This window comes from Corapipo altera, unplaced genomic scaffold, assembly GCF_003945725.1.
Source record: "Corapipo altera isolate COAL_440 unplaced genomic scaffold, ASM394572v1 2, whole genome shotgun sequence".
NCBI classification, from domain to species: Eukaryota; Metazoa; Chordata; class Aves; order Passeriformes; family Pipridae; genus Corapipo; species Corapipo altera.
This window is the reverse complement of record NW_020884890.1, coordinates 9,409,416-9,434,540: the sequence shown is the minus strand read 5'-3', so window position 1 is coordinate 9,434,540 and position 25,125 is coordinate 9,409,416. Positions and strand designations below refer to the sequence as shown.

Here is a 25,125-nt window from a genome sequence, read left to right as displayed (position 1 = left end):
AGCTGCGGGCACCAGCTACGCCGGTGTCGCCGCTGCCGCCGCCACCGCCACCACCGGGCGGATCCCGCGCTTCTGCCGGAGCTTCTTTCGGTCGCTTTACTTTGGCGGCCCGGAGCAGGGACATTATGCCGAAGAGAAAGGTGAGGCGCCCCGGGCGTGCGGCGGGTCCTGCCTCCCCCGGGCGGGGTCGGGGGCCCGAGCGGCGGCCGGTGGGCGAAACGCGCATCGGGGGCCGGGAGCGCCCGCCGCTCTCCTGCCGCCGCTCCGTGCCGGAGCTCGCGGATGGCTCCCGAGCCTGGGCATTTTGCTGCCTGTTGCAAGCCCCCTCCACCCCGCCCCGCCGCCTGTTTACTTCCCCGGTGCCGCGCGGGGCGGTGTCGCCCCCTCCCCGGGGGGTAAAGTGGCGATCACAACTCCAGCCCCCACCTCCCTCCTCTCCTCCTCCTCCCCCGCCGGGGAGAAGCGCCGCAGCAGCTGCGGCTTCGCCGCTGGCCCCCGGCGGGAGGAGTTTCCTGCTCACAAACTCCGGCGTCGCGGCGGGGATGGGGGCCGCCCCCACCCGTAGCGGCCGGATCCCGCCGCCGCCGCTTCCCGCCGCGCCGGAGCGATGGCTCCGAGGTAAAAGGGAGGAGGGGAGAGGCAAGCCATGTTTAAAACAAACTACACCCTTCTCCTCGCCTCCCGCGGCAGACCCGTATGTACCAACTCCAGCGCCCATCCGGGCAGGGCCCCCGGGGGCGGGGGGCGGCGCCTCCCGAGGGAGCGCCCGCGGCCCCCGCCGCGCCGGGGGAGCCATGGCGGGGTGCGGGGCCCCCGCCGCCGTCCGGGCACCTCGGGGCGGGCAGCCTCCTCGGGAGGGAGCCGGCTGTGAGACCGCCTTCCCCAGGGGAGAGAAACTTGGGCGGTCCTTCGGCCGCCGGGCTCGGTGGCGTGGGGGTTTTTCTGTCCCTCCCGTGCCTGCTGGAGCCCGGAGCCTTGGCGGCGCGGCCGCCGGGAGCGCTCCGGCGCTGGCGGGAGGCGGGCTGAGCCTGGACGGTGGCAGCCGGCCCCCTCCTGCCGCTGTAGGGCCCCGGGGGTGGGCGGCAGAGGGAGGCCGTGGAGCCGGAGATCCTCGCCGAGGACTTACTGCCTGCCTTCTGCAGGCGTTAAGAGTGTAACGAGAGACTTGACACTAATGCATGCTATGACAAAAAATGATAGCTGCAGTCCTTTAATTTTAACTAGGTCAACCAAAGCAAAGCAATTTGTGTTTGTCCCAAATGTCACCTATGACCTCCTAATACACCATATCTGGGCTGGGGCTCAAATCTGTTTTAATAAAGTTACAGGTAGATGATGCCTTCCAGGTAACTCAGTGTTTACTTTTTGTCCTGTGCTTATTGCTTATGGGAGGTATCAAAATATCAACTTGTCAAGTATGCAACTGGATTATTTACTTCATAGTTGAGGACCTGATTCTGGTTCTGAAAATGGATACAACCATGGGGTTGACTGCCCTTATTGGAGTAACTGGGCTTGAAGTCAGTGAGTGTTGGGTGGTTTTTCCTCCTGCTCTACTGTTACTTCACCACTGTGTGTTTCCATGCTTTTATTGCCATTGCTTGTCATCAAGAAAAAGTTGAAAATTAGCCTGTGTCAGTAGGACTCTCCACAACTTTTGAAAACTTCTTAACTTTCTACCCTGTTTCCTTTGCCCTTCTGCATTCTTACACTAGAAATGTTTCAGGCTGTCCTTCGTAAGTGGGGTTAGAGTTAAAGACACTCCTGTAGGTTTTTGTGGTTTGTTGTGAAATGTTTTATAAGAGAAACCGTCTTTGAGTAGAAAGTTCAGGAGAACGTTTCGTTTCTAGAAGACCACAATAAAAGTAATAAAATCATTGCACGTGGGATCAGAGCAATGGAAACAAATTTTAATGGTGCAGTAAATTTTATTTTGCTTAGTATTTTATGGGTAAACATTTACATTTTAATATTATGTACGAAGTGGGTTCCAGGCAAAGTGTGTGATTAGTGGCTTTACTTTTTTAGAAAAGTAGAATTGCCGTAAGTATTTTACAATAGTCAATTTTATTCCAGAATAACATCCACAGAGTGAGAAGTTCGTGATAAACAGTAGCTGAATAATTACGTCAGTCAGCTTCAACACAGAGGACAAACCCATCACGTGCATTTAATAGTCAGTTCTTCTAACTTATAACAAGGCTTGTAGCACTGAAAATTTTATGAGGAAATAAACATCAAAAGTCAAAATGAGGAATTTTCATAGTTGTAGGGGTAAATAAATAATATTGCAAAAAGGGTTTAAATCCACCTGTATCTCTTTTTGTGTGTCCTTAGTTATCTAAACTGGCTGGTTCTTTTTTGTTTGCTTTGCTTTTCATCTCTGACGTTTTTCATCTCTATGTAGACTCAAGTCAGTGGCCGATTCCCTGGCCTTATGTTCATTGTGAATATTATGAAGAAAGTAACGTGGGCTGTCTCTGTTTCTCTAGAGGGCTGTGGCCTAGGCTATTTGAATATCGTTGCTCATTGCTTGAGGGTCACAGAGGAAAGGAAAAACTGACTGTGTGTTGAGGTGGTGTTAAATACTGTGCTGAAGCAAAAAGGTGTTGAACTCTGGGCTGCTCCTGTCAGATTTCTGCACCCTTCATGTGTTGTAATAAAATGTTGTGGTGTGCACATGGCCTTTCACAAGAAGAGTGGCATGCCAGTGTGGGATAAACCAGAATGCTTGTTGTGGTATTGATAGGAACGAATGCCTTGAAATGGGTTGGGGTGTTTTGTTTTGTCACTCGTCTTTCTGGAATTAGCTCTTGGATCATAGTGAAAAACTCCTTGACGTTGAAACAGCCCCAGTAAAAATATCCCAGTGTTATCCATAAAAGGATGAAGAACTATTCTGTACCTGATGACAAGGAGAATCATGGTATGGTCACATACACCCATGTGCATAAGCATCCATCAAGCTGAACAGCCCTTGGCCTCTTGAAGTAGAATGTGCACTATCTCTGAGGGATGTTAGTAGGTCAAGTGGTGACTTGTCCGGTATTGGATGGGGAGCCTATCTGTTAGTTGGAATTGCACTCCAAAATGACCCAACTTGTTCTTTATTCTGAATCTCTGAATCTATACAACACTACCTGCACTTGTTTTGAAAATGCTTGGAGAGGAATCAGATGTGTGGACTAAATGCAACTTCTTAAGCCATTTTTTTTTTGTTTTTAGTGTGACATCTTTGAATATAGCATTGTTTCAGAGCAAGTAAAAAAATATTGTGTTCTAATTAGCCATTTCACTAGGTTATTAGGTAGCTCCATGTAGTTAGGAATGTAGTTTGCAGTATTGTTGATGCTATGAAGATACAGTAGAGAACATCTGTGGCAGGTTCCTGTTCCATTATGCAAATTCACTTTCTTTAAAGTCAGAGGTACTAGTTAGTTCTATTTACTGCAGGAAAAAAACCTGCTGAATATTTTGTTTGTAATGCTACTTCTTTAGCAGAAGTTGGAAGGTACCATATTCAATGATTATCCTGTCATAGTGCATTTCTAGTTACCTGATCACATGATGGGTTTTTTGGTGAGACTCTTACTAGTTGTTTTGCCAGCCAGGTCTCTAGTCAGTGTGTTTTCTAATCTTTGGGCTTAAGTGAATGTTCTTATATGTACTAACTGAGAGCTGTTAAATTCCACTTATGCTTTTTTTGTCTGGACCTAAACTGAGTTCTCTTTGTAAAATTCTTCTGCATGTTTGAGTTTGTATTTCTGAAGTGTCATGAATATTCGAAGAGAAATGTTGTTCCTTATCCACTAGTAGGGGAGATGGGGCACAGAAGTAAATTGCTGAGTTGTTGAAATGGTCCCTTTATCCTGGATTCTCAAGTTAAGATGACTGTCCTGATGTTTTACTCCCCCTAATAAGCACCACCTGCACTTTTCAGTGGTGCATTTGTTGTTACTTCACCAAATTAGTCTTCTTCCTTTGTGGTGTGTACATAGAAACTGAGGAACTTGCAATAGTAACCTGTTCTCTAAAATTTTTATTGGAACAACTTGTATGTGATCAAACAATTAACTAATGAAGCTGAGGTCCTGCAGGTGACAGCTCTTTTTGCTGAAGTTCTGAATGATCCTGCTGTTGTTCTTTGGTCTGTGGAATGAAGTCTAGATCCTCTGCAAAGAGTGGCAGGTGAGTTTGTGTTCATGATGCAGCAGTACAAAGCATACTCAAGTGCCGTTCAGCTCCATTTCATGTCCTTTTCCATGTTTTGATACTCCCGCTGTGATTCAGTCCATGTCAGTTAAATGTACTATATGTAACATAGTGGGTTTTTTCTAATGTTCTGTTCATTTTGAAGCTATTTGGCAGAAAAGAAGCTCCAGTGATGCTATGGGAGCCCACACTTTCCCATCAATGGGGTTGGAAGCTCTTGCTCTGTAGCAGAGAATACAATAAGGCACACTGTTAGCAGTGAGGTTCTGTATTTCATTTCACACTCTGTAGGTGATTATGGAATAGAAAGGAAAAGGGAGCCAGTACCAGATCCAGATGTCTTGGCTAGTGCCTTCTCCCCACTCCTATTTTGTCCCACTTCTTTCTCCAGACTTTTACTTGAACTCCCCCTGTGTTTCATGCTGTTTCCTCCTTTCTCCCTGTCCATGAGAACTAAAAGCAAAAGTCAGAGCTCTGAAAAGGTAATTTCTGTTTCCACTTTTTTAGACCACTCCTAGGCCACTCAGTTGCTACTGGAAAACAGGCTAGGCAACAGCAGAAGATGACCTTTGTTGCATCTGTCACTATACCCCTGACTTTGACAAATTTCTACCTAACAGATCAGCAGAGTCCTCAGGTGGACTTCTACCTTCAGCATCCTTTGCAGGGACAGGTAAAACAATTGCTATGCAGAGATGCACTTAACATTTGAGCAAGGCAAAGAGAATAGATGTGCCAGAGCAGCTTAAAAGATTGCAGAAGCCTTCTAATAGAAGGGAGAACAATGTTTTGTCTCTTACAATTTTAGAAATTGTACCATTTGTACTGGATTTTTAATTATTGAGAATTTTAAATCTTGATGTATTTAAAAGCAATTGAAAACGTTTTAGTTGCCTACTCCAAGAAAGCCAACTAAGTCAGTTGACCAGATTGACCCAAAGGATCTACATCTTTCATAGAAAAATTAGGCAGAAAAAACCACAAACATTTTTCTGTGCATGGTATGCTTAGATACAATACAGTGTAGCAATGTTGAGTGGCACTGAAGAAAAAACATGCTTGAGCAATGCTGCTGTGCTACATAGCAATAAATGATGTTTACAGGGCTATTAAATACATGCAGCAAATACATGTCCGTGTTTTATCTTAGAGGCACTTCAGCTTAGAAAGAAATAATTGTGTAATTTTAGCCGCTATTATTAATATTGTTGTTGCTGTTATTTAGTTATGGAGATTAAAAGTCCAGTGACCAAGGATTTAATGATCTGAAACATTTCTGATAACTTTATGCAAGTCTGTAAAAATCTGATTCTTTAGGAATTGATGGCAATGTATACAATTGATGGCAATGTCTTTTTCTTAGACTACACAGAAATATGTTGGACTTAATGAATGGGAAACCCGAAAATTCTTAGATTTTCACTAATTTGTTGGTTAAAAATCATTCTTCATGCTTCTTGGGCACTTAAAGCATTATATCTGATGAGGTGTTGTTAGTAATACACTCTACAGTAGTACAAAGTACAGTCTACTTTGTAAGTCTTCACCTCTGAGTTCAGCACTAACTGTGCACATATAGTCATTTTATATATGGTAGTTCAGTGCTCCAATGTGGGCAATACTATTTTGTATGCTAGAGTATGGGTATTGTTAAGTTTAAAAGTAAAAAACCTGTGTGTAAATGGAATGTAGCAGATGCATGCTATTTAGTTTAAGGCTGCTTTTCTTCTGTGTTACTTGAAAAGCTTCACTTTCTCTACTGTTCAGTACCTAACCAGCAGCAGTGTATAGACATGGTATGTTCCAGGATATATCATTCCTTTAGAGAAATTGTATGAAGTTGAATTTTGCTTAACAGGATTGTAACATTATCTTTTGTGTAGAGTGTAAGTAAACTAGGTCCAGAGATTTCTCTGGAAAGTTAGCACTTTGTAGGATCATAATGGCCACCGTTTATTTTCAGTTCTTGAACTGCAGTAAGCTAGCACAGTGGTTTATCCCATGGTCCAGTAGCCAAAAAGATGATTTAATGTGCTGTACTTACGTTTCAGGCCCTCACTCTCTTAAAGCTTGTTTACTGAACAGGTTTGAATGTGAGTTGGAGGGTTTTTTTTAAATCCTGGATCATTTTACTGCTCCAAGTTAGAGATGCTGCACAGTGGCACAGCAAATGTGTGGTAACCTATTAGAAGGCAGCAGGGCTGGGAATGAGCTACTGACTGCACACAGAAGTAAGATGCTCTTATACCAATTTTATTGTCAGCAAAATTGGCAGTGTGAAACTTCACAGTTTGGACTGCAGTTCAACAAATAATTTCAAGCTGGCCTATACAGGCCAGAAGAAGCAATTCCAGATACTCATTCCTGTCCTTGTTTTGATTTAACCTATAGGATATCGTATTTGTTTGAGGTAGTTTTTGACCAGACCTATCTGCTGATCTAGCTTCTCATGGCACAAAGAGTTAAGCTGGCTTATTGACAGGAATGATTAGGTGGGGAAGAGCAGAACTCTTCCTAGCAGTAACCAGACATTCATCTTTGATTTGTTTGTCCCTAACTTAGAGTTTCTAGAGGAATATTCCTTAATTCATTAGAATAATCAGAACAACTTAGTGTTCAAATTGTGTCCTTGTAGCACTGGGGGCAGGAGGAGGCATCTGGCTTGGTTTTTATTTTTGGGTTTTTTTCCCTCTCCTTGATGTCTTTGGAAGCTACCAGTTTTCAATTAATTGCTGCTGTAACTTGGAGATACAGCTCCTGTCTTCCTATAGTAAAGAGTGGGTGTACTTGGTAACAGTGAAAGCTGCAAATATAAAGTGCTGTGTTCCCTAAGAACTTTGGAATCTGTCTGCATAAGAGAATTCTGAATGTTCCCATCAACATCAGCTTTATTGGGACGGTTGGGTATGTTGCTCATCCCACCTAACATTCTCCATTGACTTAACCCTATCCGAGTTAATAGTAGCAGAGAGTGCTTCCATACTTGGAAATCAAAGTCTAAGGACATTTTTACCCCTGCAGGGTTTTGTTCCTCTCAAGCAGAAGTGAGGAGAGGTGTTCGTGCTCAGTTTGTAGTAGGAAACTTTGTCTCTGCTACATCATTTCTTCCTTATCCCACCTGTACCCTCTTGGAGACATACTGCTTTATTCTTCTCTTGAAACTGCATTTAGGTTGTCTGTGAAGCTCTTCATTCTGGCTGATGTAGAACAATATTCCTGTTAACCACAGCTGTAATAATTATTATTGGGATGTAAGAGATGGGTGTATTTAAGGCTTTGTCCCAGCTGTGGCTTTGGTACCTGCTATCATCATCTCAAAGGTTTGATGTTTTCTAGCACCAGTTAGTTGAAACAACAACAACAACAAAAGTCCTTTTTCTAGATTATTGTGGTTTTATCACAGTAATGTTCTCTGTGAGAAGAGGAATTATATACCTTCTTCAGTCCTTCAGCATATTTTTGTTTGTCAGAGGTGGCTATTTTTGGGAATCAGTTTTTACTGAAAGTAGTTATCTAAATGTAATCTCTAGATAAAATCTTTAGATAAAATATTTTTTTTTTCAGAAGAACTTTGTCCTAGTTTTACTTTGCAGATCTGATCAGTTCTATTTACATACAGAATTTGGAACCTAATCTTCAAGGTTTTAAAAACTGCCTCTGTACATAGACTTGGATGAGTTGAGCAGCTTCATCTCACTTGCAGAACTGTCATCAGCTTTGAAAGATCCGAGAAATAATATTAGGGGCTGAATTTCATCCATCATATTTTTTGAATCTGCCTTTTTAGGGTGGCAGTAAAATGGTTAAGCAAATATAGAGACAAGAATTTACTTACTACCTAGCTGAATTTTCACGTCTGGTGTTCAAGGGAAACTGAACAATTTCAAATGCACTGTGCTCACTGCTCCCATGGTTGATCTGTATTTTTCAAAATGCAGCTGATTACTTCGCTGTCTGGAAAGGGAACTGTCTGACTAATTTTAAATTACAATGCTGGGGTTTTTTTTAAATCTGAGCCTCTAGAAAATGCTCTTATTTCTTCACTCTACTATAGGTGGAAGATGATGTATTCAAAAAACTGACTGCAGGGAAGAGAAACTTGGAAGGAAAAATAAAAGCCAAAACAGTTGTGAGATTTTTTTAAAATGTCCCATCAAATATAAATGCGTTTTCAATTATATTGGTCAATCTTTGACCTCTTTTCAGTGGGAATAGCAAAACCTCAATCTACAATGAAGGAATTTCCTCTTCTGGAAAAGCATTTATTCTCTCTGGTTTTGGTTATCTAGACATACTCCAGTCCTAACTTGGTTACTGTCTTTTCTGTTTTGTCTGGAAGAGCACAAAGCTCACAGAAGTCACCTGTCAAAATTAAGGAATTTAATAAAATGCATTTTCTGAACCTACTTATTTTGTTTTTACAGGCTGTTTGTAGTCTTATTTTCTTATATATTCTTTGAAAATGCAGTGCATGCCAATGAGTCACTCTGTTTGGCTTGCATCTCTAAGCAAAAGTGACGACTTCGGTCAGGAAGTGTTTTCCCTGGTTTTTCTCTATTAACATGCAATTAGCATATTAATTCCAGGGTTATTAATGCTTGGTTTTGTATTTAAACTTTTAAGTAGCATTCGTCTTTCCAGAGCTTTATGATCTTAACATTCTCCGCCAAAGAATTAGAAATTTAAATCTTCTGCTTTTAATAGATGTAAGATGAAGGGATTTAAATTCTCAAAACTACATTGTATAATATTTCATTGTAATAATTCTTAACAAAAAATATTAAAATATTATATAGTTAAAGAACAAATACTTAAGCAGTGTTAGAGTTGTTTGATTTTTTGGAGGTTTTTTTTTGTGAAGTACATATTTACATGTATGTACAAAAAAAATCAACCTCATATTTCTTGGAAGAGTGGAAGACAGATAATTTCAGATAAGTATTAAAGAAATCCAGCCACTAAACAGATTTATTCCCTCCTGGTTCTGAGAGAATTACTTTGTTGGGTTTTTTTGAATAGCAGCATGCATATTTTTTCCCCATCCAGGATCAGATTGGTAGAAAAAAGAAAGGAAAGGGTGTAGTAGGAAGAATACCTTTTTCTTTAAATATTTATTAGAGGAAATTAATTTTACTTGAAAAGTTAATTCACATTGGCTCGGCAGAGAATACTGTTCTATCCACCGAAAACAGATCAGAGAACTAGTTATAAGCAGAGGTTAATGTTAAGATGCTGAGGGAGCTAAATGAGGAAACAGTGGTTAGAACAGTGTTGCAGGAGTTGGTCGGTGTTAAATTAGTTGACATGTAGTTGTCATTGTTCTAAACTAAGAAGTAAATAGCATTTTAATTACATTTATGAACTAGCACAAAATTCAGAACTGCTCTGAAGACAAATAATTAGAAGATGTAGCATGTATGGGGACACCTTTTATTGATTTAAATTTGCTCTAATGCAGAGTTCTACTCAAAGGGAAATAAGGGGTGGAAATATTTTTGGAAAATAGTGCAGTAAACTCTGAAAAAGACTTGGGACTTGATGCATCTTCTTTTCTTGCAATGTGGTTTTTCTTGCAGGCTTTTACCTTATTTTGGTTGGTGAAATAAATAGTTGGAGGAATGACCAAAGCATTACATCATGGAAATTGCAGCTCCAACAGTGCACCAGGAAATCTACAGGCAAATCCCCTTGCAGGCAGTGTATTAAGATGTGGCTGAACCAGCTTCTAATGGGAGGAAATGCTGTTCACAATGCTCATGTGCTAGGACAGTTAGGGCTTTTTGCCTTTCTAACTTCTTAACATGGTAGTTAGAATGAAATTTGCATCTGGTTTGTTTGTTTTTTTCTTGTGGGTATGAAAGGACTAATTTCTGTCCCATCGGAGCTAAGGTGTTGAGTTTCAGTTAGTAATAAGATCCTTCAGAGAATGAATGATCTATTTAATTTTATACCGACCTTCTGCTGACCGTTACTTCTCATGTACTTGTATTCTCATTCTTCATGCTTTTTAATGTGCTCCTTTATAATAGTACAGTCCATTCATTATAGTACAAACAAAATATTTATCCACAAGCTGGACATTGCAAGTTCAAACATGTTTCTTTGGATCTTTCAAACAAACATCAAAGACTTCACTACTTTGGGTTACTGTACTCTCATTACATCGTGGTTATGTTTCAGGATTTTGATAAGAAAAAATTGAAGCTTTGTGGGTTTTTTGTGGTGCATCTCTACGAGGTAACCCAGCCTTAAGAACAATAAAAAAAGGAAATTTACCTGTATGTTCTATTAAATGTTTCCTTAAAACAGTTATCTGTTTTCAACTTAACAGTTCTGTAATGATGTTGGCATTGCAGATACTACAGTATTGCCTTGGTGTGTGGAAACACTGTTTCTTATGTATACTTCTCAGCTGGTGAAATACAAGAGCTGTATATACAAATAAGCTCAATGTTAATATTCCTTTGGGTGTTGTTTAACGTTCTCTATAATCTATTAATATTCCATTTTTTTCCCAATCCACTCAAAATAATTTTCTAGGTTATTCTTAAAAAGAGAAATCAATTAATAATTAAAAAAAGCCGAACACTGGTAGACAACTTTCCAGATTAGTCTTGTGGTTTGAAAGTTATGCAGCTCTAACAGATCTTACAAAGCTTAGTTTCAGCTTAATTTACAATCTTTTTGCCAATATGTAGTGCTAATTGAGATATGACACAATGTGTGGTCACCTCAACCAAAAACTTGCTAGTGGTTTAAATGTGAAAAGCATATTTAGAGGTAGCCAGTCATCTTCTTTCCTGTGTGTTCCTCTGTGGAAAAAAATATCACTCTTATCTGTGTCCTTATTTGCTTTTTTATTTTATGTCTTATCTCTTGTAGGCATCCATACAGTAGCAGGCACAGCAGGCCTATAGGGACTGCTTTATGAGAGTAATACAAGCATGTGATGGAGTACAGCTGAAGAATTACTGAGGCTGGAGTCCTGCCCTTGTCAAATGATTCAGTGCTTGTATTGGTCTTTGATTTTGCTCCACAAAACTTGCAGTGTGGACACTCCTGCTCCTGACTAGTTTATGATGTAAGGCACAGTATCCAGGGTGCATTTTAATGCGACTGGGGTGTCTTGTGAAACATGGTGAGCCCTGGAATTATGTCATGTGGGAAAATGTGCCAAGGGGATGGGTTACTCAGTACGTTTGGTTGCTTCAAAACCAGATGTCCTTCAGTAGTTTGTCACTTGGACATAAGACAGGGGAAAGGGTTCCTGTGGAAGCATTAGGGGCAAGGACTTTTAAGGTTTTGGTGGTATCTACATAAAAGTACTGTGACTCCAGATAGTGATGCAGACAATCTGAGTTTTTGGCACACCAAGTTCTTTGAGAACTATGCTTGGTGCAAATCCATTCATGTATAAATCTCTCTTTTCCCTAGGGAAAGGAAAAAGTACTGCAAAAATTAGTATGAAGAACCACATCAGCTGGGACTCATTGGAATGTCTAAGCTGAACTCATAGAAGGGAAAATAAGTTTCTATTCCTCTTTTAACAAGTATACTGTAGCCATATCTGACATACATATTTTTTGTGTGTGTGTCTATTAGCTGAAATAGATAGAATAGATGGAATCCCAGGCTGCCTGCAGCTGCCCCATGCCACTTCATTCTTGTCTGTTGTACTGGCTCAATTGTTTGTGCAGCTGTGCAGTAAAATGATTCTGCTGGAGCAGGGAAGACTATATATTTATAATTTGTATATATACATTTGTTTAAGCAGCAGGCTGTTTTTCAGCTGGATCAATTACCTTACTCGTGACAAGGCCTCCGGTGCATCTCTGCCAGCATACTGGGGAGCCAAGGCCCTGGAGGATGAGTGCAGCCTTCAAATGCCTGGACTCGTAGTGATTGCAGAGAGGAGGAGCAGGTCTGAAATGGAAATTAGAGCATGTCAGGACCCCTTGCTGCTTATTCACACTGCTGAAATTATTACTGTGCATATCCCTCCATGGAGAAAGTTGTGCCCTTCAGAATTGCTGTTGGATTTTCTAACTTGAGAGGGAATGCTGAGCTAATTAATTAGTTAACTTAAGTATGTTGTGTAATATATCCATATTAGTTAGTACACAGATGTTGTGGTTGCACAGAGTATTTTTAATACTATTTTTTCCCCTACAGTTAGCCTCATGAGCAGCTTTTTTTAGTATGTTGTCAAGCAATCGTATTGGCATCTAAAATCAGATTGCCATGTCTATCAGAAATGTAGGAGACTTCTGCAGTAGTGCTAAATAGAATGGGGTAAATTACTGTGCATTAACTACGCAATATTGCAGACTGAGGGTTTGCTCCTGGGCAATTACTGCAAGGCTATTGCTGCGTGACGGTGTCATCCTGGGATAGTTTAGCCCTGTCTCAAAGCTCTGTGATTCCTAAAAATGAAGCAGGGTAAAACAGCCTGATTGTGGAGTGTCAGTCAGTTTAATTTAGTTTATGATGAGTTTTTTAGCTTGGCTTCTGAAGAAAATGTGTCATGCTGTCCTTCTGTCCCTACCACTGTAGATCTTAAGTCTCTTGACTACTGTGAGGAAAAGGTTATAAAATCTCAGAGAACTTCTATATAACTAGGTACCCAGGACATGAAGGATGCTATTTAAGTTCCCTCTCAGGGAAAGGGTGCAGCACAAGTTTGTTAGACTCGAGAATATTCATATGAGAGAAACAGATATTATGAATTCATGGACTACAGAAAAGTTGTACCCAGAGCATGTCTTGTATCATGAGCTGAAGTTCTGGGAAACAAGACTCTACTGACAGTGAACATGGAACTACTTGGTTTTGTTTTCTTTATGACTTTTGAGGCTCCCAGCATCAGACCATCAGGCTGTAGCAACTCTTTAGTAACCAAATTGAAAGGCTCTTAGAAATGGAAGCCTGAAAGAATCCTGCAGGTGACTGGTGAGGCTGCAGTAGCACCGGGAGCAGTCAGGCTCCATTTTGGATGCCTGACTCTGTTGCTATTCTGAGTTGCTCTGTGCTGCGCTGCTTAACTTCCTGCTGTTTTCGAGCTACTTAGATGATCAGTCCCCTGCTTTTTTTAAAGCAGCTGCTCTTGTGGCAAGATTCCTTTCAGTCAGGAGAGCACATAGTAACAAAGGCACATTTTATTCCCTGGTGGGGGGATGTCTATCTGTAAGAATGATAAGAGCCCAGTGCCAGGAGAAGGCAGTGGTCAACTGCTGCAAAGTAGCCAGTCTTTTTCTCTGCTCTAAACCATAACTGTATAACTCAAAGAAATTCCGTGTCAAAATCTGTGAGGAAGTTTAGGTTAAGACTGAAATGGAGAGACACAAGAAAAGATAACTAGCCAGCTTCCTTAGTGATTGAAAACCAAAACAGCAACCAAATTACCTTCTCTGCTGCCTGTTAAATGCCTTTTTTTGAAACATGTGCTGTTCTTGTAGTTCTCCTCTAACTGCTGCTGCTTGCTATTTATCCATGAATCGCTTGCTCCTAGGTGGAAACCCAGGTATTTGCAAAATGTGAAGTAATACATCTTGAGTGGTAAACAAAAGACAGAAGCTTGATGTCACCGGCTCCTCACCTCCTGTAATTTAATTAACCTTTCTCTAGTACCTCTGGAAGACTAGTGTTAAAATGCTCAGGTTGATACTTTGTTCTTGAGAAGAAACATGTTGTCCCTAGTTTTCCTGTCAGTGTATCAGTGTTTTTCTAATTTTTGCTCTTCTGATGGAGGAGGTGAGATATAAGGGACAGATACTTTTAAAACTTCCAGCTGAGTGGGGCTGAGATGAAAAAGGAGTAAATGAGGTAAATAAATCATTCATTTCAGTAATGCTATGCTTTTTTTAGTTCATCTCATCACATCTCATAACTGGTTAAGTTTGTATTTGGGAAGAAATGTGTTCATTTTCTTGGGGATTTCAAAAGCCTTCATAGAGCCTCAGATTTCCAGTTCATACTGTTGTGCTACCAACAGCTGATAAGATGGAACTCCCACTGGAGCCTGCGGATGCTTTACTTAATTGGCTAGAGGGCCCACTGAGGGAGGTGTGTGTTACGATATGTATGTACCTGGTGTTCCGTCCTCAGGTTCTTGCTTGGAAAATCAAGACTGGTTTTGGTACAATGCTGCTTGTAAATACTAATACAAATTTGTCAGGCTTCTTTAAGTTGTTGCAATGTATGGAAAAAACAGTCTTCACCATAATCTTTGTTTTGCTGTTGCCTGCATGCTTTTAAGTCTGTAATGAAAACACTGACTTAATATTTTCTTTCAGTCTCCAGAGGGTGCTGAAGGCAAGGATGCAGCAAAAGTAACTAAACAAGAGGCAAGTATATGTATATAGATGTACATAACTTTATTTTGGCATGGAATTATTTAACTGGACACCTGCAGTCTTGCACATCAGATGATTATGTGTTTCTCTGGCACTTCTATTGAGGTGTTTTCAGTGGGAATAATGACAGTAGACTACATTTTTACCCTATCTGACATCATTTAGTTTTGGCATACTGAGGATTTATAGAACTTATTAGTACACCAAATAAATTTCAGAAACATGTAGGGCTTTGATAGACAAGCTCTGGTGGATCTTGTGGCAATAGTGTAGGGTGTTACCGCCTGAAACTGTTGCTCTGTCTTTAGTGGATTGGCAGAAGAGGCCTAATGCACCCACCTCAGACAGTCTACTTCAAAACTATTCTTAGCTTAAGTGACTGATGGAAGGGTGTATTGAATTAAGGTACCAGACTCTAAACTGGAGTAGCTGACACATTTGTGTGGTTTCTTTAATTGAGTTTGTTCAAGGACACAGTAAATTCTGACAGAGAAGGCCAGGAGAGATGTGGTGATACTTTAATGTCTACAGTAAGTTTGCTGGTTTATTTGTCACAACCTGTAGTAAAAAAACAGGTAGAGAGTTACGAGAATTTGTTTTCTTAGGTTTTCGTCTTTTGTGGCAGAAAAAGTTAAATCAGGATCTTGAAAAGAATGGATGAATATTCAAATGAATTAACAATTAACTGCTCTACTTGTAAGCATATTTGAACAGGAAAATAGCAGGTAAACTATTGACATGCTCTGTAGTTTACTTGCTTGACAAGAAAATTTTTTATAAGGCTTCCCAAGAGATTCTTAAGGAAACTAAGGTAACATGAATTAAATGGAAGATTTTCCCAAGAATTTGTGACAGATCAACTTTTGAGAAGAGAATGGAGAAGTGGTAGTTAATTTTCATAATGGAGGAGATTTATCAGTGAAGTATTGGAAGGATTTGTGTTTGGGCTTGTGCTGCTGAATATATTCATTAATGATTTCTAGGAGAAGAGTTACTAGAGAAATGGCAAAGTTTGCTGGAGCTTGCAAAAAGTACTAGGATAGTCAGAAGTGAGAGAGGATGAGATGGCTTTATGTCACTGGTAAATAAGTGATAAAATATCAAGAGCAATCCAGTGTGGAGAAGTGCAAGTTAATACATGGAGGGAGGGGAAGACAGTGGTGGTCACCAGATCAGCTGTTAACTGGGGGAGAGATTGTAAAGTCATAATGAATAGTTACTAGAAAATGACAATAGTTCTAAATAGAAAATAACTAGAAAATAGGAAAAAATACTAAAGGACAGAATAAGCATCAGTGTAGATTAGTTTGTTGCATTCTCAGATACGGGACTACTAAATGGAGTTCTGCTGATAGAGGCCATGATAAAATTAAAAGGATACCCAGTACAGTGGGACAAACAGAGGATGCAGAGCAGCTTTTAAAAAAAGGCAAACAACCGAAACTAAAAAACCAAACAACACAGTTTTTCTAGATCTAGTTGATCTTTTATATAATGGAGTTGTGATAAAATAATTAGTAACACAGAGAAAGGCAATTAGGGAATTACTACTCATGAAACCTGTAAACAAGAAGAATCTAATGAAAGTAAAAGGCAAGAAGTTTAAAGGAAAGACAGTGGAGCGGTAAGGTTTTGCTTTTTCTTTTCCGCACAGATCATAATCCCATTATGGAACTCAGTGTCACAGCATGTTATGCAAACTGAAAGTGTAAATGAGTACTAGGTTATTAGACAGATTTGTGGAGAAAATAACTCTTAGGGACTATTTAAACACACGATGTGTATATGATATCCAGGTTGGAAAGTTGGCAACTTTAGATGGTTCAGCAGGAGAGTGCAGGGTGTTGTTCTGTCTGCTCCTTTTCACAGACTCTTCTGTAGATGTTTGCTGGTGGGCCAGTGTCAAACAGACTGTTGGGTGAGTTGCTAGTGTCTGGGTTAGTACAGCTGTTTGGAGGGGGACAGAGATTCCCAAAGAACATTAAAATGTGACCGTTGCTGACTTGGCTTTCCCTCCTTATACTCAAATAACACAAAATAGATACAAACTCCAAATGAGAGTTAAAATTACTTAGCTGCCAGGCTTTTTTAAGAACTTCTGGTTTATGCTGACTTTCTTATGGCAAAAAAGCCTGCTATTGAAACTAGTCATGGAACAGTCAGGAACAGTTGGGAGATATGGGAGAGAATTGTAATTTATCTAAACCAACATATTATCCTTTAAAAGGTAGATGCTAACAAAGCATTTCAGTTCCTAAAAGCTGAGGGATAGAAATCATTGGTTAAGAAAGCAGATCTGTAAAAGACAATACCTTGCACTTTGATTACCTGACCAACTGAAATGCTTTGTTTAAACTGTTGTAAAATACTAGGCTGCTTAACAAGCAGTTGATATTCTAAATTGCCAAGAAGAGAGGTTTACCTTTTTTTTTTGTTAATGATGCATAAATATTTCATAGCTGAAAATATCTTTAGGTGGTTCTTGACAGGAATTCTATTTTGCTGGATGCAGATTTGAACTATTCACTACTGCTTTCCACTAAGAATACTTAAATGCCTCCAATGAATACAAGTTACTGCTTTCTTCAGATATTAACAACAGCTTTTTCCTGTTGCAGGGTGTGTGGAGCCATGTTTTTCCAGCTCAAATTAAATGCTTGATATGTAATTAAGTTGATATTTTAGATTAATTTTTTAAGATGTGTTGTGTTAGGTATTTGTTGCAGTTGAGTTGTCCCTTTATTTTGGCTACAGGTGTGATTCCAGTTTTATGACACAGACCAAACTTTAACTCTGTCTAATAACCCTACTGTGTAACTTGGTTAATCTGTTTTAGTTAATACAAAAATACTGTGAACAAACTAAAGAGCTAACAACTACTTCTGAAACCTAACTGCAGTAATAAATTTATGACAGAGTGAAATAAAATCTAGTAAGGAAAGTGTCTTGAAGTGATAAAGCTGGAGAGAAACAGAATATCTAGCTTGATTCTTTCCTTTTCAGAATTGTGTTTAAATAGAAAAGATAATTTCTCCCTCTGATCTCGCAACTGTATTTGTGCACCTGGACTCAGGTTGAGTGTGTAGGGAACTGAAGAAGTGGAAGGACTTAAGTTTCGTATTTTGAAATTTTAGCACTCTGATAGCCTCTAGAGAAGGTCGTTAACTTCATTCAGCTGTTAGTCAGATGGTATTTGTACCCACTATTACAAGTAACATCTGCTAGATTCTAGAAACATAATTCTGAGTATGTATGAGGAAGGTTCAGAGTTCTGTGCACAGGTAGTCAAGGTATTTGTGAACCTTTCATAAAGCAGAAAGGGACTCAGAAGTACTTATAAAAGGATGTGTGTGAAGTATTTAATTGTATGGAGATTTAGATGTTATAATTCCTGAACAACTTTAATTTCTAATTTTCACATCACTTTGTCCATTTAAAATTTTGACTGTCCAAAGTGAGGAAGATGCAAATTGTGCTTGGCAATAGACACGTATTTTGGTAGAGGCATATTTTACGCTGTCCTTGTGAAATGACTGATACTATGTCACTTTGGATACTTTTTGCTGTGAGCCTATAAAAATGTTTTCTTTTTTTTTTTCTTGTAGCCCACAAGGCGATCAGCAAGACTGTCAGCTGTAAGTATGTAGAGCACCTCTTGGTATATTCTTTTCTAGGCACTTACAGTTTCTCAGACTGAACAGGTTTGTTACATTTTCCTTGATTCAATTTTTATTCTTGCTGAGGGGTATTTAAGAACTCTAGCACTGAAGTTATCTATGTTTCCTTGGCTTCAGGTTTCAGGTTGTTCTGACAAAAGATGTATTTCCCCACCTCAGTGCAACACTGTCTTTTGGGTGCAGTATTGACTTTGTATCATTTTGCAGGCTGATGTCAGTTGTGGAAATGCAGCTACTTTTCTGGGAAGGAGAAAGAGCTGTCTTTCACGGACTTCATTTGATGCCATTGCTAGTATTTGGTTTTAGTTCCTCTTCTCTGTTAGGACATACCTGATGGTTTGTGGGTTTTGCTTTTTTTAAATAGTTATTACTAATCTCCACATTTTACTCTTAGAATGACCCCCAAATTACTTTTCTTTTCTAGATGAGTGAGCTAAGGCAAACAACTGTGAATAGAGATGCGGGGGAATTGTGCATAAAGGCTTTTCTAACTTTTTCTAGATTCATACTACTGAGCAGGGAGTAAGGGAAGCTGTGGGGTGGGGACAAGCTGAGTGTGGAGGTGGCTGACTGACTTTTGGTAATGTGTCTAACACGTTGTGCAACTAAAAATGTTTTATAGAAACCTGCTCCACCAAAACCTGAACCCAAACCAAGGAAAACAACAAAGGTAAATAACTTTCTCTTTAGTTACCATCATTGCAGCCAATAGTAAGCAAGTATACTCCTTCTTTGCATGGCAAACAGTTCAATTTACAGCATTTTTTGAGGCATGGGCTCCCCTGCCCTCTCTGCAGCTCCCTGCTGCTCCTTGCTGGAAAAAAAACGTAGATTAGATCATTCTTTTCTTTTTGTTCCACCCCTTCCAGGCCTCATTACTGGCCCAAAGAAAATGTCTTGCCTGTTTGATATGCAAACCATGTTAGTTTTTAGTGAATGGCTAGTTTAAGAAGAATTTTTACCTTTCCTGTACCTTTCCTGAAAAGTACAGGTTTGGTTGAGTAAGCTCTACCTGAGACCTAGTAATTTCTACCAAAGGATTTGAGATTACACAGTGCCGTCCTGTTTTCTTGTCTAGAGACACTCTAGACAAGAATTTTCTTGTAGTGAGAAACTCTTATCTGTTCTTGAAGCCTGACTGTTGTTGAGAATGCACAATTATAATTAAAGGTGAAATTAAATATATTTAAATTGAATGGTTTGGGTTTTCTGGGCCATTTACAGTCAAATTAAAATCCTGTTAGTGTCTGAAATACCTTTTCAGGATTTCTGCATATAAATAATGTACTTCAGAAACTGTAGATTTATTTGTGCCTAAGGGGGATGTTAAATAAGAGCAACTGCTTTATTGAAGAAAAAAACCCACCCCACATGTAAACTGAGTTTAGCACTTCTCACTCTTACATTTTTCAAGTCCTTTTATTGGCATCTCAGTTGGGCAAGTACCAGAATACAAAGTCTGTATGTGAAAGTAGAACTCTGACTTTGAATGCTTTGTGATTTATCAAATTAAATTACAAGTAAAGTCTTCCTAGGTCCATCCTGCTCCCCTCTTAAAAAGAGAATTAATAAGGAAGTGAATGTGGTAGCTTCTATAGCTTCAAGTACATGTGAGATGATCTCAGTGTTACAGACTCAGTCTAAGTTGGATGAGAGATGTTTGAAATTCATTTCAGGTGACTCAACATTACTCTAAGTAACTCTTTAATATGATAATTTCTTTTTTCCAAAGTCTAACTGGATCACATTTTAAGGAGCACATTAATCTTCGTGTCCTAAACACAAATCAGCAAAAGTGTGTACTCTGTACCTGCTAGCAAACAACCAAATATGGTACAGATTTGAGATAATTTTTAGTGTTAAAAGCTTGCACATTATGAATTTACTAGGGCAATTTCTTAGCTTGCTCTTCTGTAGGTGATCAGAGTTAAGACTATGCTCATAGCACCAATAAGCTTCCAAATGATACACCACAGCTGCTGTGTAACATTGAAGCTGAGGGGTGGAAGAAGTAATTCAGACTGCCCTGGAACTAGGATTACTGGCATTCCCTCCCCACTGCCCCACTCCTCTATGGGGATCAGTGGGGAAAAGTAGTTAATGAAGGGAGACAGACCTTAATATCCCTGTTCACAACTACTATTGCTATTTTGCATGGAAAATTTAGAGCAAATGATCCTATGGAAGATCTCCAGTGTTTATCAGAACTGCTTTAAATACTAATGTAAAATATTAAATGCAATACCATTTAAATTTTTATCCCATTGCACTTTAAATCCTTAACTTATGCCTCTACTAACCTTTAGATTGCAAACATAAATAGGTATGTAGAGCAAGGATTTATGAAAAATAGTAGACTTCAACATATGAATTGTTTAAGAGCAAATCTCCAAATAAAACTGTAGCTGTTAGAATAGATCCTTTTGATAAATTCTGTTTTGTGTTGCTGCAGATGGAATTTTATCGGTGTTTGCTGTGTTAGTGTGTTGGTTGGTTCTTTCACTGACATGGTATTACCATCATAGATGTTATCAAAGTAACAAAAGGACAGCCAACAAAAAAGCTTAATTTTTAAAATCTAATTTAATGTTTCATGTTAATCGAAAATGTAGTGCTGTTACACAAACAGTGTGGTGTTTTTGCTTGACTGAATAAGCTTTCTATGTACTGTAATTGGATTTGTTCACACAGATATCTTGTATATACCTCTGTATAATACAGCTCAGCAATACCAGAGTAGTCTGATATGGCTTTATATCCCTGTAAAAATAAGGAGAAACATTAAAGATGCAGACACCACCGTTTTCTAGAAATGTTGAGAGTCACTATAACTTCTGTGGATTTACATTTTCCAGGTAGCCTTTAGCTGGTTTTCTGGTTTAGTCCATCACATGCAGCTTGCCAAGATTTACTGTTTAGTTCATGTAAAAGTTTTTTTTTATAAAGGCGTAGGTTTCTGGCTACTCATACAACGTCTGTACCCGTGTTTTTAATCTTCTGTCAGAAGGAACCTGGAACAAAGGCCAGCAAAGGTGCTAAAGGGAAGAAGGATGAAAAGCAAGAAGCTGCAAAGGAAGGTACTACACCATCTGAAAATGGTGAAAATAAAGCTGAAGAGGTACTTTCCACACATACCTCTTGCTGATTGAATCAGTGTTTTTTAATTATTCAGCCTTTCAGACATTGCTAGCATTTTCATAATGTTTCTTTTTATTGCCCATAATGTTATTGCAGATTCGCATCTCTCGCTCAACTGTTAGTGTTTCAACATCCAGAGGTGCCCCACCCAGCACACTGTCAGTAAAAGGGCAGATTGAAACAGTGAAAGTTAAGGGTGCGGTAGAGCATTCAGCATGTGTGCAGTGAATAGAAACAGGTGGTAGTGTGGTGCTTTTCAGTATGAACCATGGAGGCTGACAGGTAAGGCTTGTGTTGCTTTTGAAAAGCTGGGACCAATAAGTTAAGAAACGTGTGTGACTGTACTTGTTCCAGTTGCATAAACGTCATGTGGACATAGGTTTGAAACTGAGCAGTTGCAAGTAAGAAATGTCAAAGGGATAAGGATAGTTTGGGTATTTAGGCGCATAATGGCAATTTACTGTAGTAATTTAATTTCTTTCTTTCTTCTCCACAGGCTCAGAAAACTGAATCTGTAGGTGACAAGAACGAATGAAATATCATGAAAATTTTGGGTTGATTTTATGTACCTCTTGGACAACTTTTAAAAGATATTTTTATCAAGTATTTTGTAAATGCTAATTTTTTTAGGACTATGATAGTTGACATATTAAACTGTATATGAACATTTCCCTTCTCATAACAGTGCTTTTAGAAATTCCCATTGTTGCCAAGTAATATAAATATCAACTTAATATTGCAAGGTATGTGTAAAATTGGATCAGCATTCCATACACTTGCTTTAAGACATTAAGTCTTGTGCATATGGTGATGTTTTTACTGTGCGTATTTGAATTTTTCATGCAGTTTTTCTAGAGCAATAATCAGTGGTGCTTTTGTACTTAGGGTTTATGTGATTTTAATGAAACATGGATAGATGTGGCCACCTGCTGACTATTTTGGGTTCTTTTAATGGATTAAAATAAAAGGTCTCCTTGCCTGCAAAACTACAGCCTCCTAATGTTTTCTCTAAATCTGAGGAATGCCTTACTCATATCTTTGACTGTTATAAGGAAGACTAAATGATTTAGTAACAGTTGTTTTGCATGCAGTCTGTTTGCTTTTTTCACATATGTCTGATTAAAAACCACCCACACAGGAGTAGCAAACTGGGATTTTCAGTGGCCCACAACTTAAGGGACTTACAGATACATTCTTCATAGATACATTCATCAGGTATACTGTCACAGGGTGAGTAGAGTTGCCATGCTCTGTCAGGTTATTCCATCTGTAATGAGTTACCAATACAGAATGATTTGATTGTTTGATAGAGACATACAGTAATTTAAAAGTAGCTTTGTTTCTCCCCCACTCTCTTTTCATTAACTTGCACTGTACTCTGTGGAAACCTTTCTTTCTATCTGCAGCCTCAAATTTAATATAAATAGTAATTACTGTTCTGCTTCAGCTGAGGACAGTTGTTAATACATTGAAATTGCTGTTAAACAGCACTATATATTTGGTACCTGGTAGAAATGGAACAATGAAAGTTATTTTTGAGGTGATTGTGATGATGTGGTAGATTAGCTAATGATTTTTAGTGTCCATGTTTCAACTCCGCAGCTCATTCTAAGCGCCTTTTACGATTTTTCTCTTTCTCTTTTCTCTAGGGGCCCTGGTATTTCAATTGTTACTTCTGGGATGGGAGGGGTCAAAGAAAAGATGTTCCCTGTTCTTCAGTAGCATTGATTTGTATAGCTCAAGTGGTAGCCATTATGTCTGAAGATAACTTTTGCTTGTTTAAGTCGATAAATAAATGACTGTTGCCTGACCTAGTGTTCTATTTATTCTTTGGGAAGAAATCTCTCATTGCCTTTTCTAATTAAAACTGAAAAGAAGCCAAGCATATCTGCACTTAAAAGTTGAAGCTTGATTACCAAAACCCTACATGCTAGCTAGAATAGGAGTTAAGACCTGCATTGAGATAAACGTCACATACATTTTTTTGATAGGCTTGCTCCATCCACAGAAGAGAAGGCTGTTCTCTGCAGCATAAACTCAGTTTTGGAAGAAAATTTAAAGTGATTCTCTGCTTTTGGTGATTGAAGGCAGAAGGCTGTAACAAAACCTGTAGCCCATGAGAAGTCCTTAATGTTACTCAATGATGTGTATTTGGTAGTCCTACACAGTACTTCAGATTTGCTTTCTGATGGACCCTGTTGAAAGTCTGTCAGTTTAGAAACTGCAGTCATGGGAAGTTGAACTGTGTGAACTTTTTCACAGGATCATCAAAGTGCTGTTTCTAAGCATTTGTTGATTTATGGGGGTTTTGTTGCTCTCTGTGTGCATATACTCTGATCATTTTGTTTGGATCACCATGACATTAATTGCCTTAACTTGACTAAGCAGTCAGAGTTCTTGAACTGGGCATGAGCATCAGAAGACACAGTTCTCTGGACTTATTTTAGGAGAGCTCCCTTTACTAAAGGCCTAAAAAGTGGGCAAAAGTTGAGTCCTTAAACTAATGGCACAATATCCTGACCTAATAATTTTGGGTCAAAATTATTCTGTTGTCTCAACCAGATTAGGAGATTCAGCTCAATGCCAGAATTCCCTTTGAAGCATTAAACAACAGAAGATGCACTTGGGTGAAGTGTAGTAAAACACACATCCTGCTGATTCACTTAACATTCCCAGCTTTTCAAAAATGCTTTGTAAATGTGTTGCTTTCCTGTATTTTTTCTCTACTTGTCAAGTTCTCAGAAAAATCTTCAAAGCACTGTATCAAGTTCTAGAACACATTTTTTAAATTAAAGTGGTCACACATTCAGATGTATGTAGCGAGAGTCTTCATGGGCAGCTGGTGATCCACAGAGTGCCTTCAGGAAGTATGTAGGTAGTTTAGTTGTGAAGTGGCACTTGAAAGTGCCAGGTGCTGCAACTTTGCCATAAAGAAACTTGCATCATCAGAATTTAATGACTGGCTGCTCTACACTTGAACACAAGCTTTGGAGGGATCCCTGAAAGTGGTATTGTGGGATGTAACAGGTGGGTAATTCAAGGTACATTAAAAAAAAAAGGGGAAGGATAGACCATTTTTTTTAAAGTTTAAAGAAGGCAGGTACATCAGAAACAAGACTTAAAGAATGATCAAAAAGTTAGTCTTGAGTAGTTATAGGTTCCCCTTTCCTTAGCTTTATATAATTTCTCTTGGTTGTCACTTTCTGCTACTTCGCTGTCGTTGACTGACCTTGGGCTAATGCATATGTCAGCCCAAGGTTACGCTTGGTATTTTGTCTCTTCAAATGGCAAAGGCAGCTTTTTCTGAACAGAGAAGTGCAGATGAGATGCAAGCATTTAACGGGAATGTTAATGGAAAATTAACCCTTGTGCTAAACAGCAGTGAAAATTAAGTTGTTTTGGTACGTTGTGCTCAACTGTTGAAAATTTGAGAGTTATTTGGCCTGTTCATAACTGCAAAAAGAAAAAATAGGGAAAAGGACTAGCAAGACAATAAAGATCCCCTGTTTGAATAAATAACATGAAAGTTAAATATCTAGTGGAATAGGAAAAGGGGTTTTTTGTTTGGTTTGATTTGGGGGTTGTTTTTATATACTCAAAGGATTTTTTTTTTTAATGTAGCTTTAGAAGGGAAAAATAAGATCACTTAAATGTTCAAGGGAGTACAAATTTTAAAGTCAAAGCAGTCCTACAACCTAAGGTATACATCACAACATCAAGCCTCAACAACCACAATGTTGATTAAA

General features: G+C 39.1%; 1 protein-coding gene across 3 annotated transcripts; it reads left to right on the top strand.

The window, feature by feature from the left end:
* The first annotated feature begins 6 nt into the window (after positions 1-6).
* On the top strand, positions 7-23,189 carry HMGN3 (high mobility group nucleosomal binding domain 3). 3 transcript variants are annotated; one of them, XM_027644965.1, is made up of 6 exons: positions 7-140; positions 14,505-14,555; positions 18,170-18,199; positions 18,864-18,911; positions 21,246-21,318; positions 21,876-23,189. In XM_027644965.1, exons 1-6 carry the CDS (start codon positions 126-128, stop codon positions 21,887-21,889), a joined length of 231 nt encoding a protein of 76 aa, XP_027500766.1. In that variant the 5' UTR covers positions 7-125; the 3' UTR covers positions 21,890-23,189. The 3 variants fall into 3 exon arrangements, with proteins under 3 accessions (XP_027500766.1, XP_027500765.1, XP_027500764.1); XM_027644964.1 differs by having other exon boundaries at positions 21,246-21,359; XM_027644963.1 differs by lacking the exon at positions 21,876-23,189 and adding an exon at positions 21,476-21,869 and having other exon boundaries at positions 21,246-21,359.
* The last annotated feature ends 1,936 nt before the right edge of the window (positions 23,190-25,125 follow it).

Coding starts and splice junctions, on each gene's coding strand:
- HMGN3 (XM_027644963.1), top strand. Junction 18,200..18,863: donor GATCAGCAAGACTGTCAGCT/GTAAGTATGTAG, acceptor AATGTTTTATAG/AAACCTGCTCCACCAAAACC. Junction 21,360..21,475: donor GTGAAAATAAAGCTGAAGAG/GTACTTTCCACA, acceptor ATGTTATTGCAG/ATTCGCATCTCTCGCTCAAC.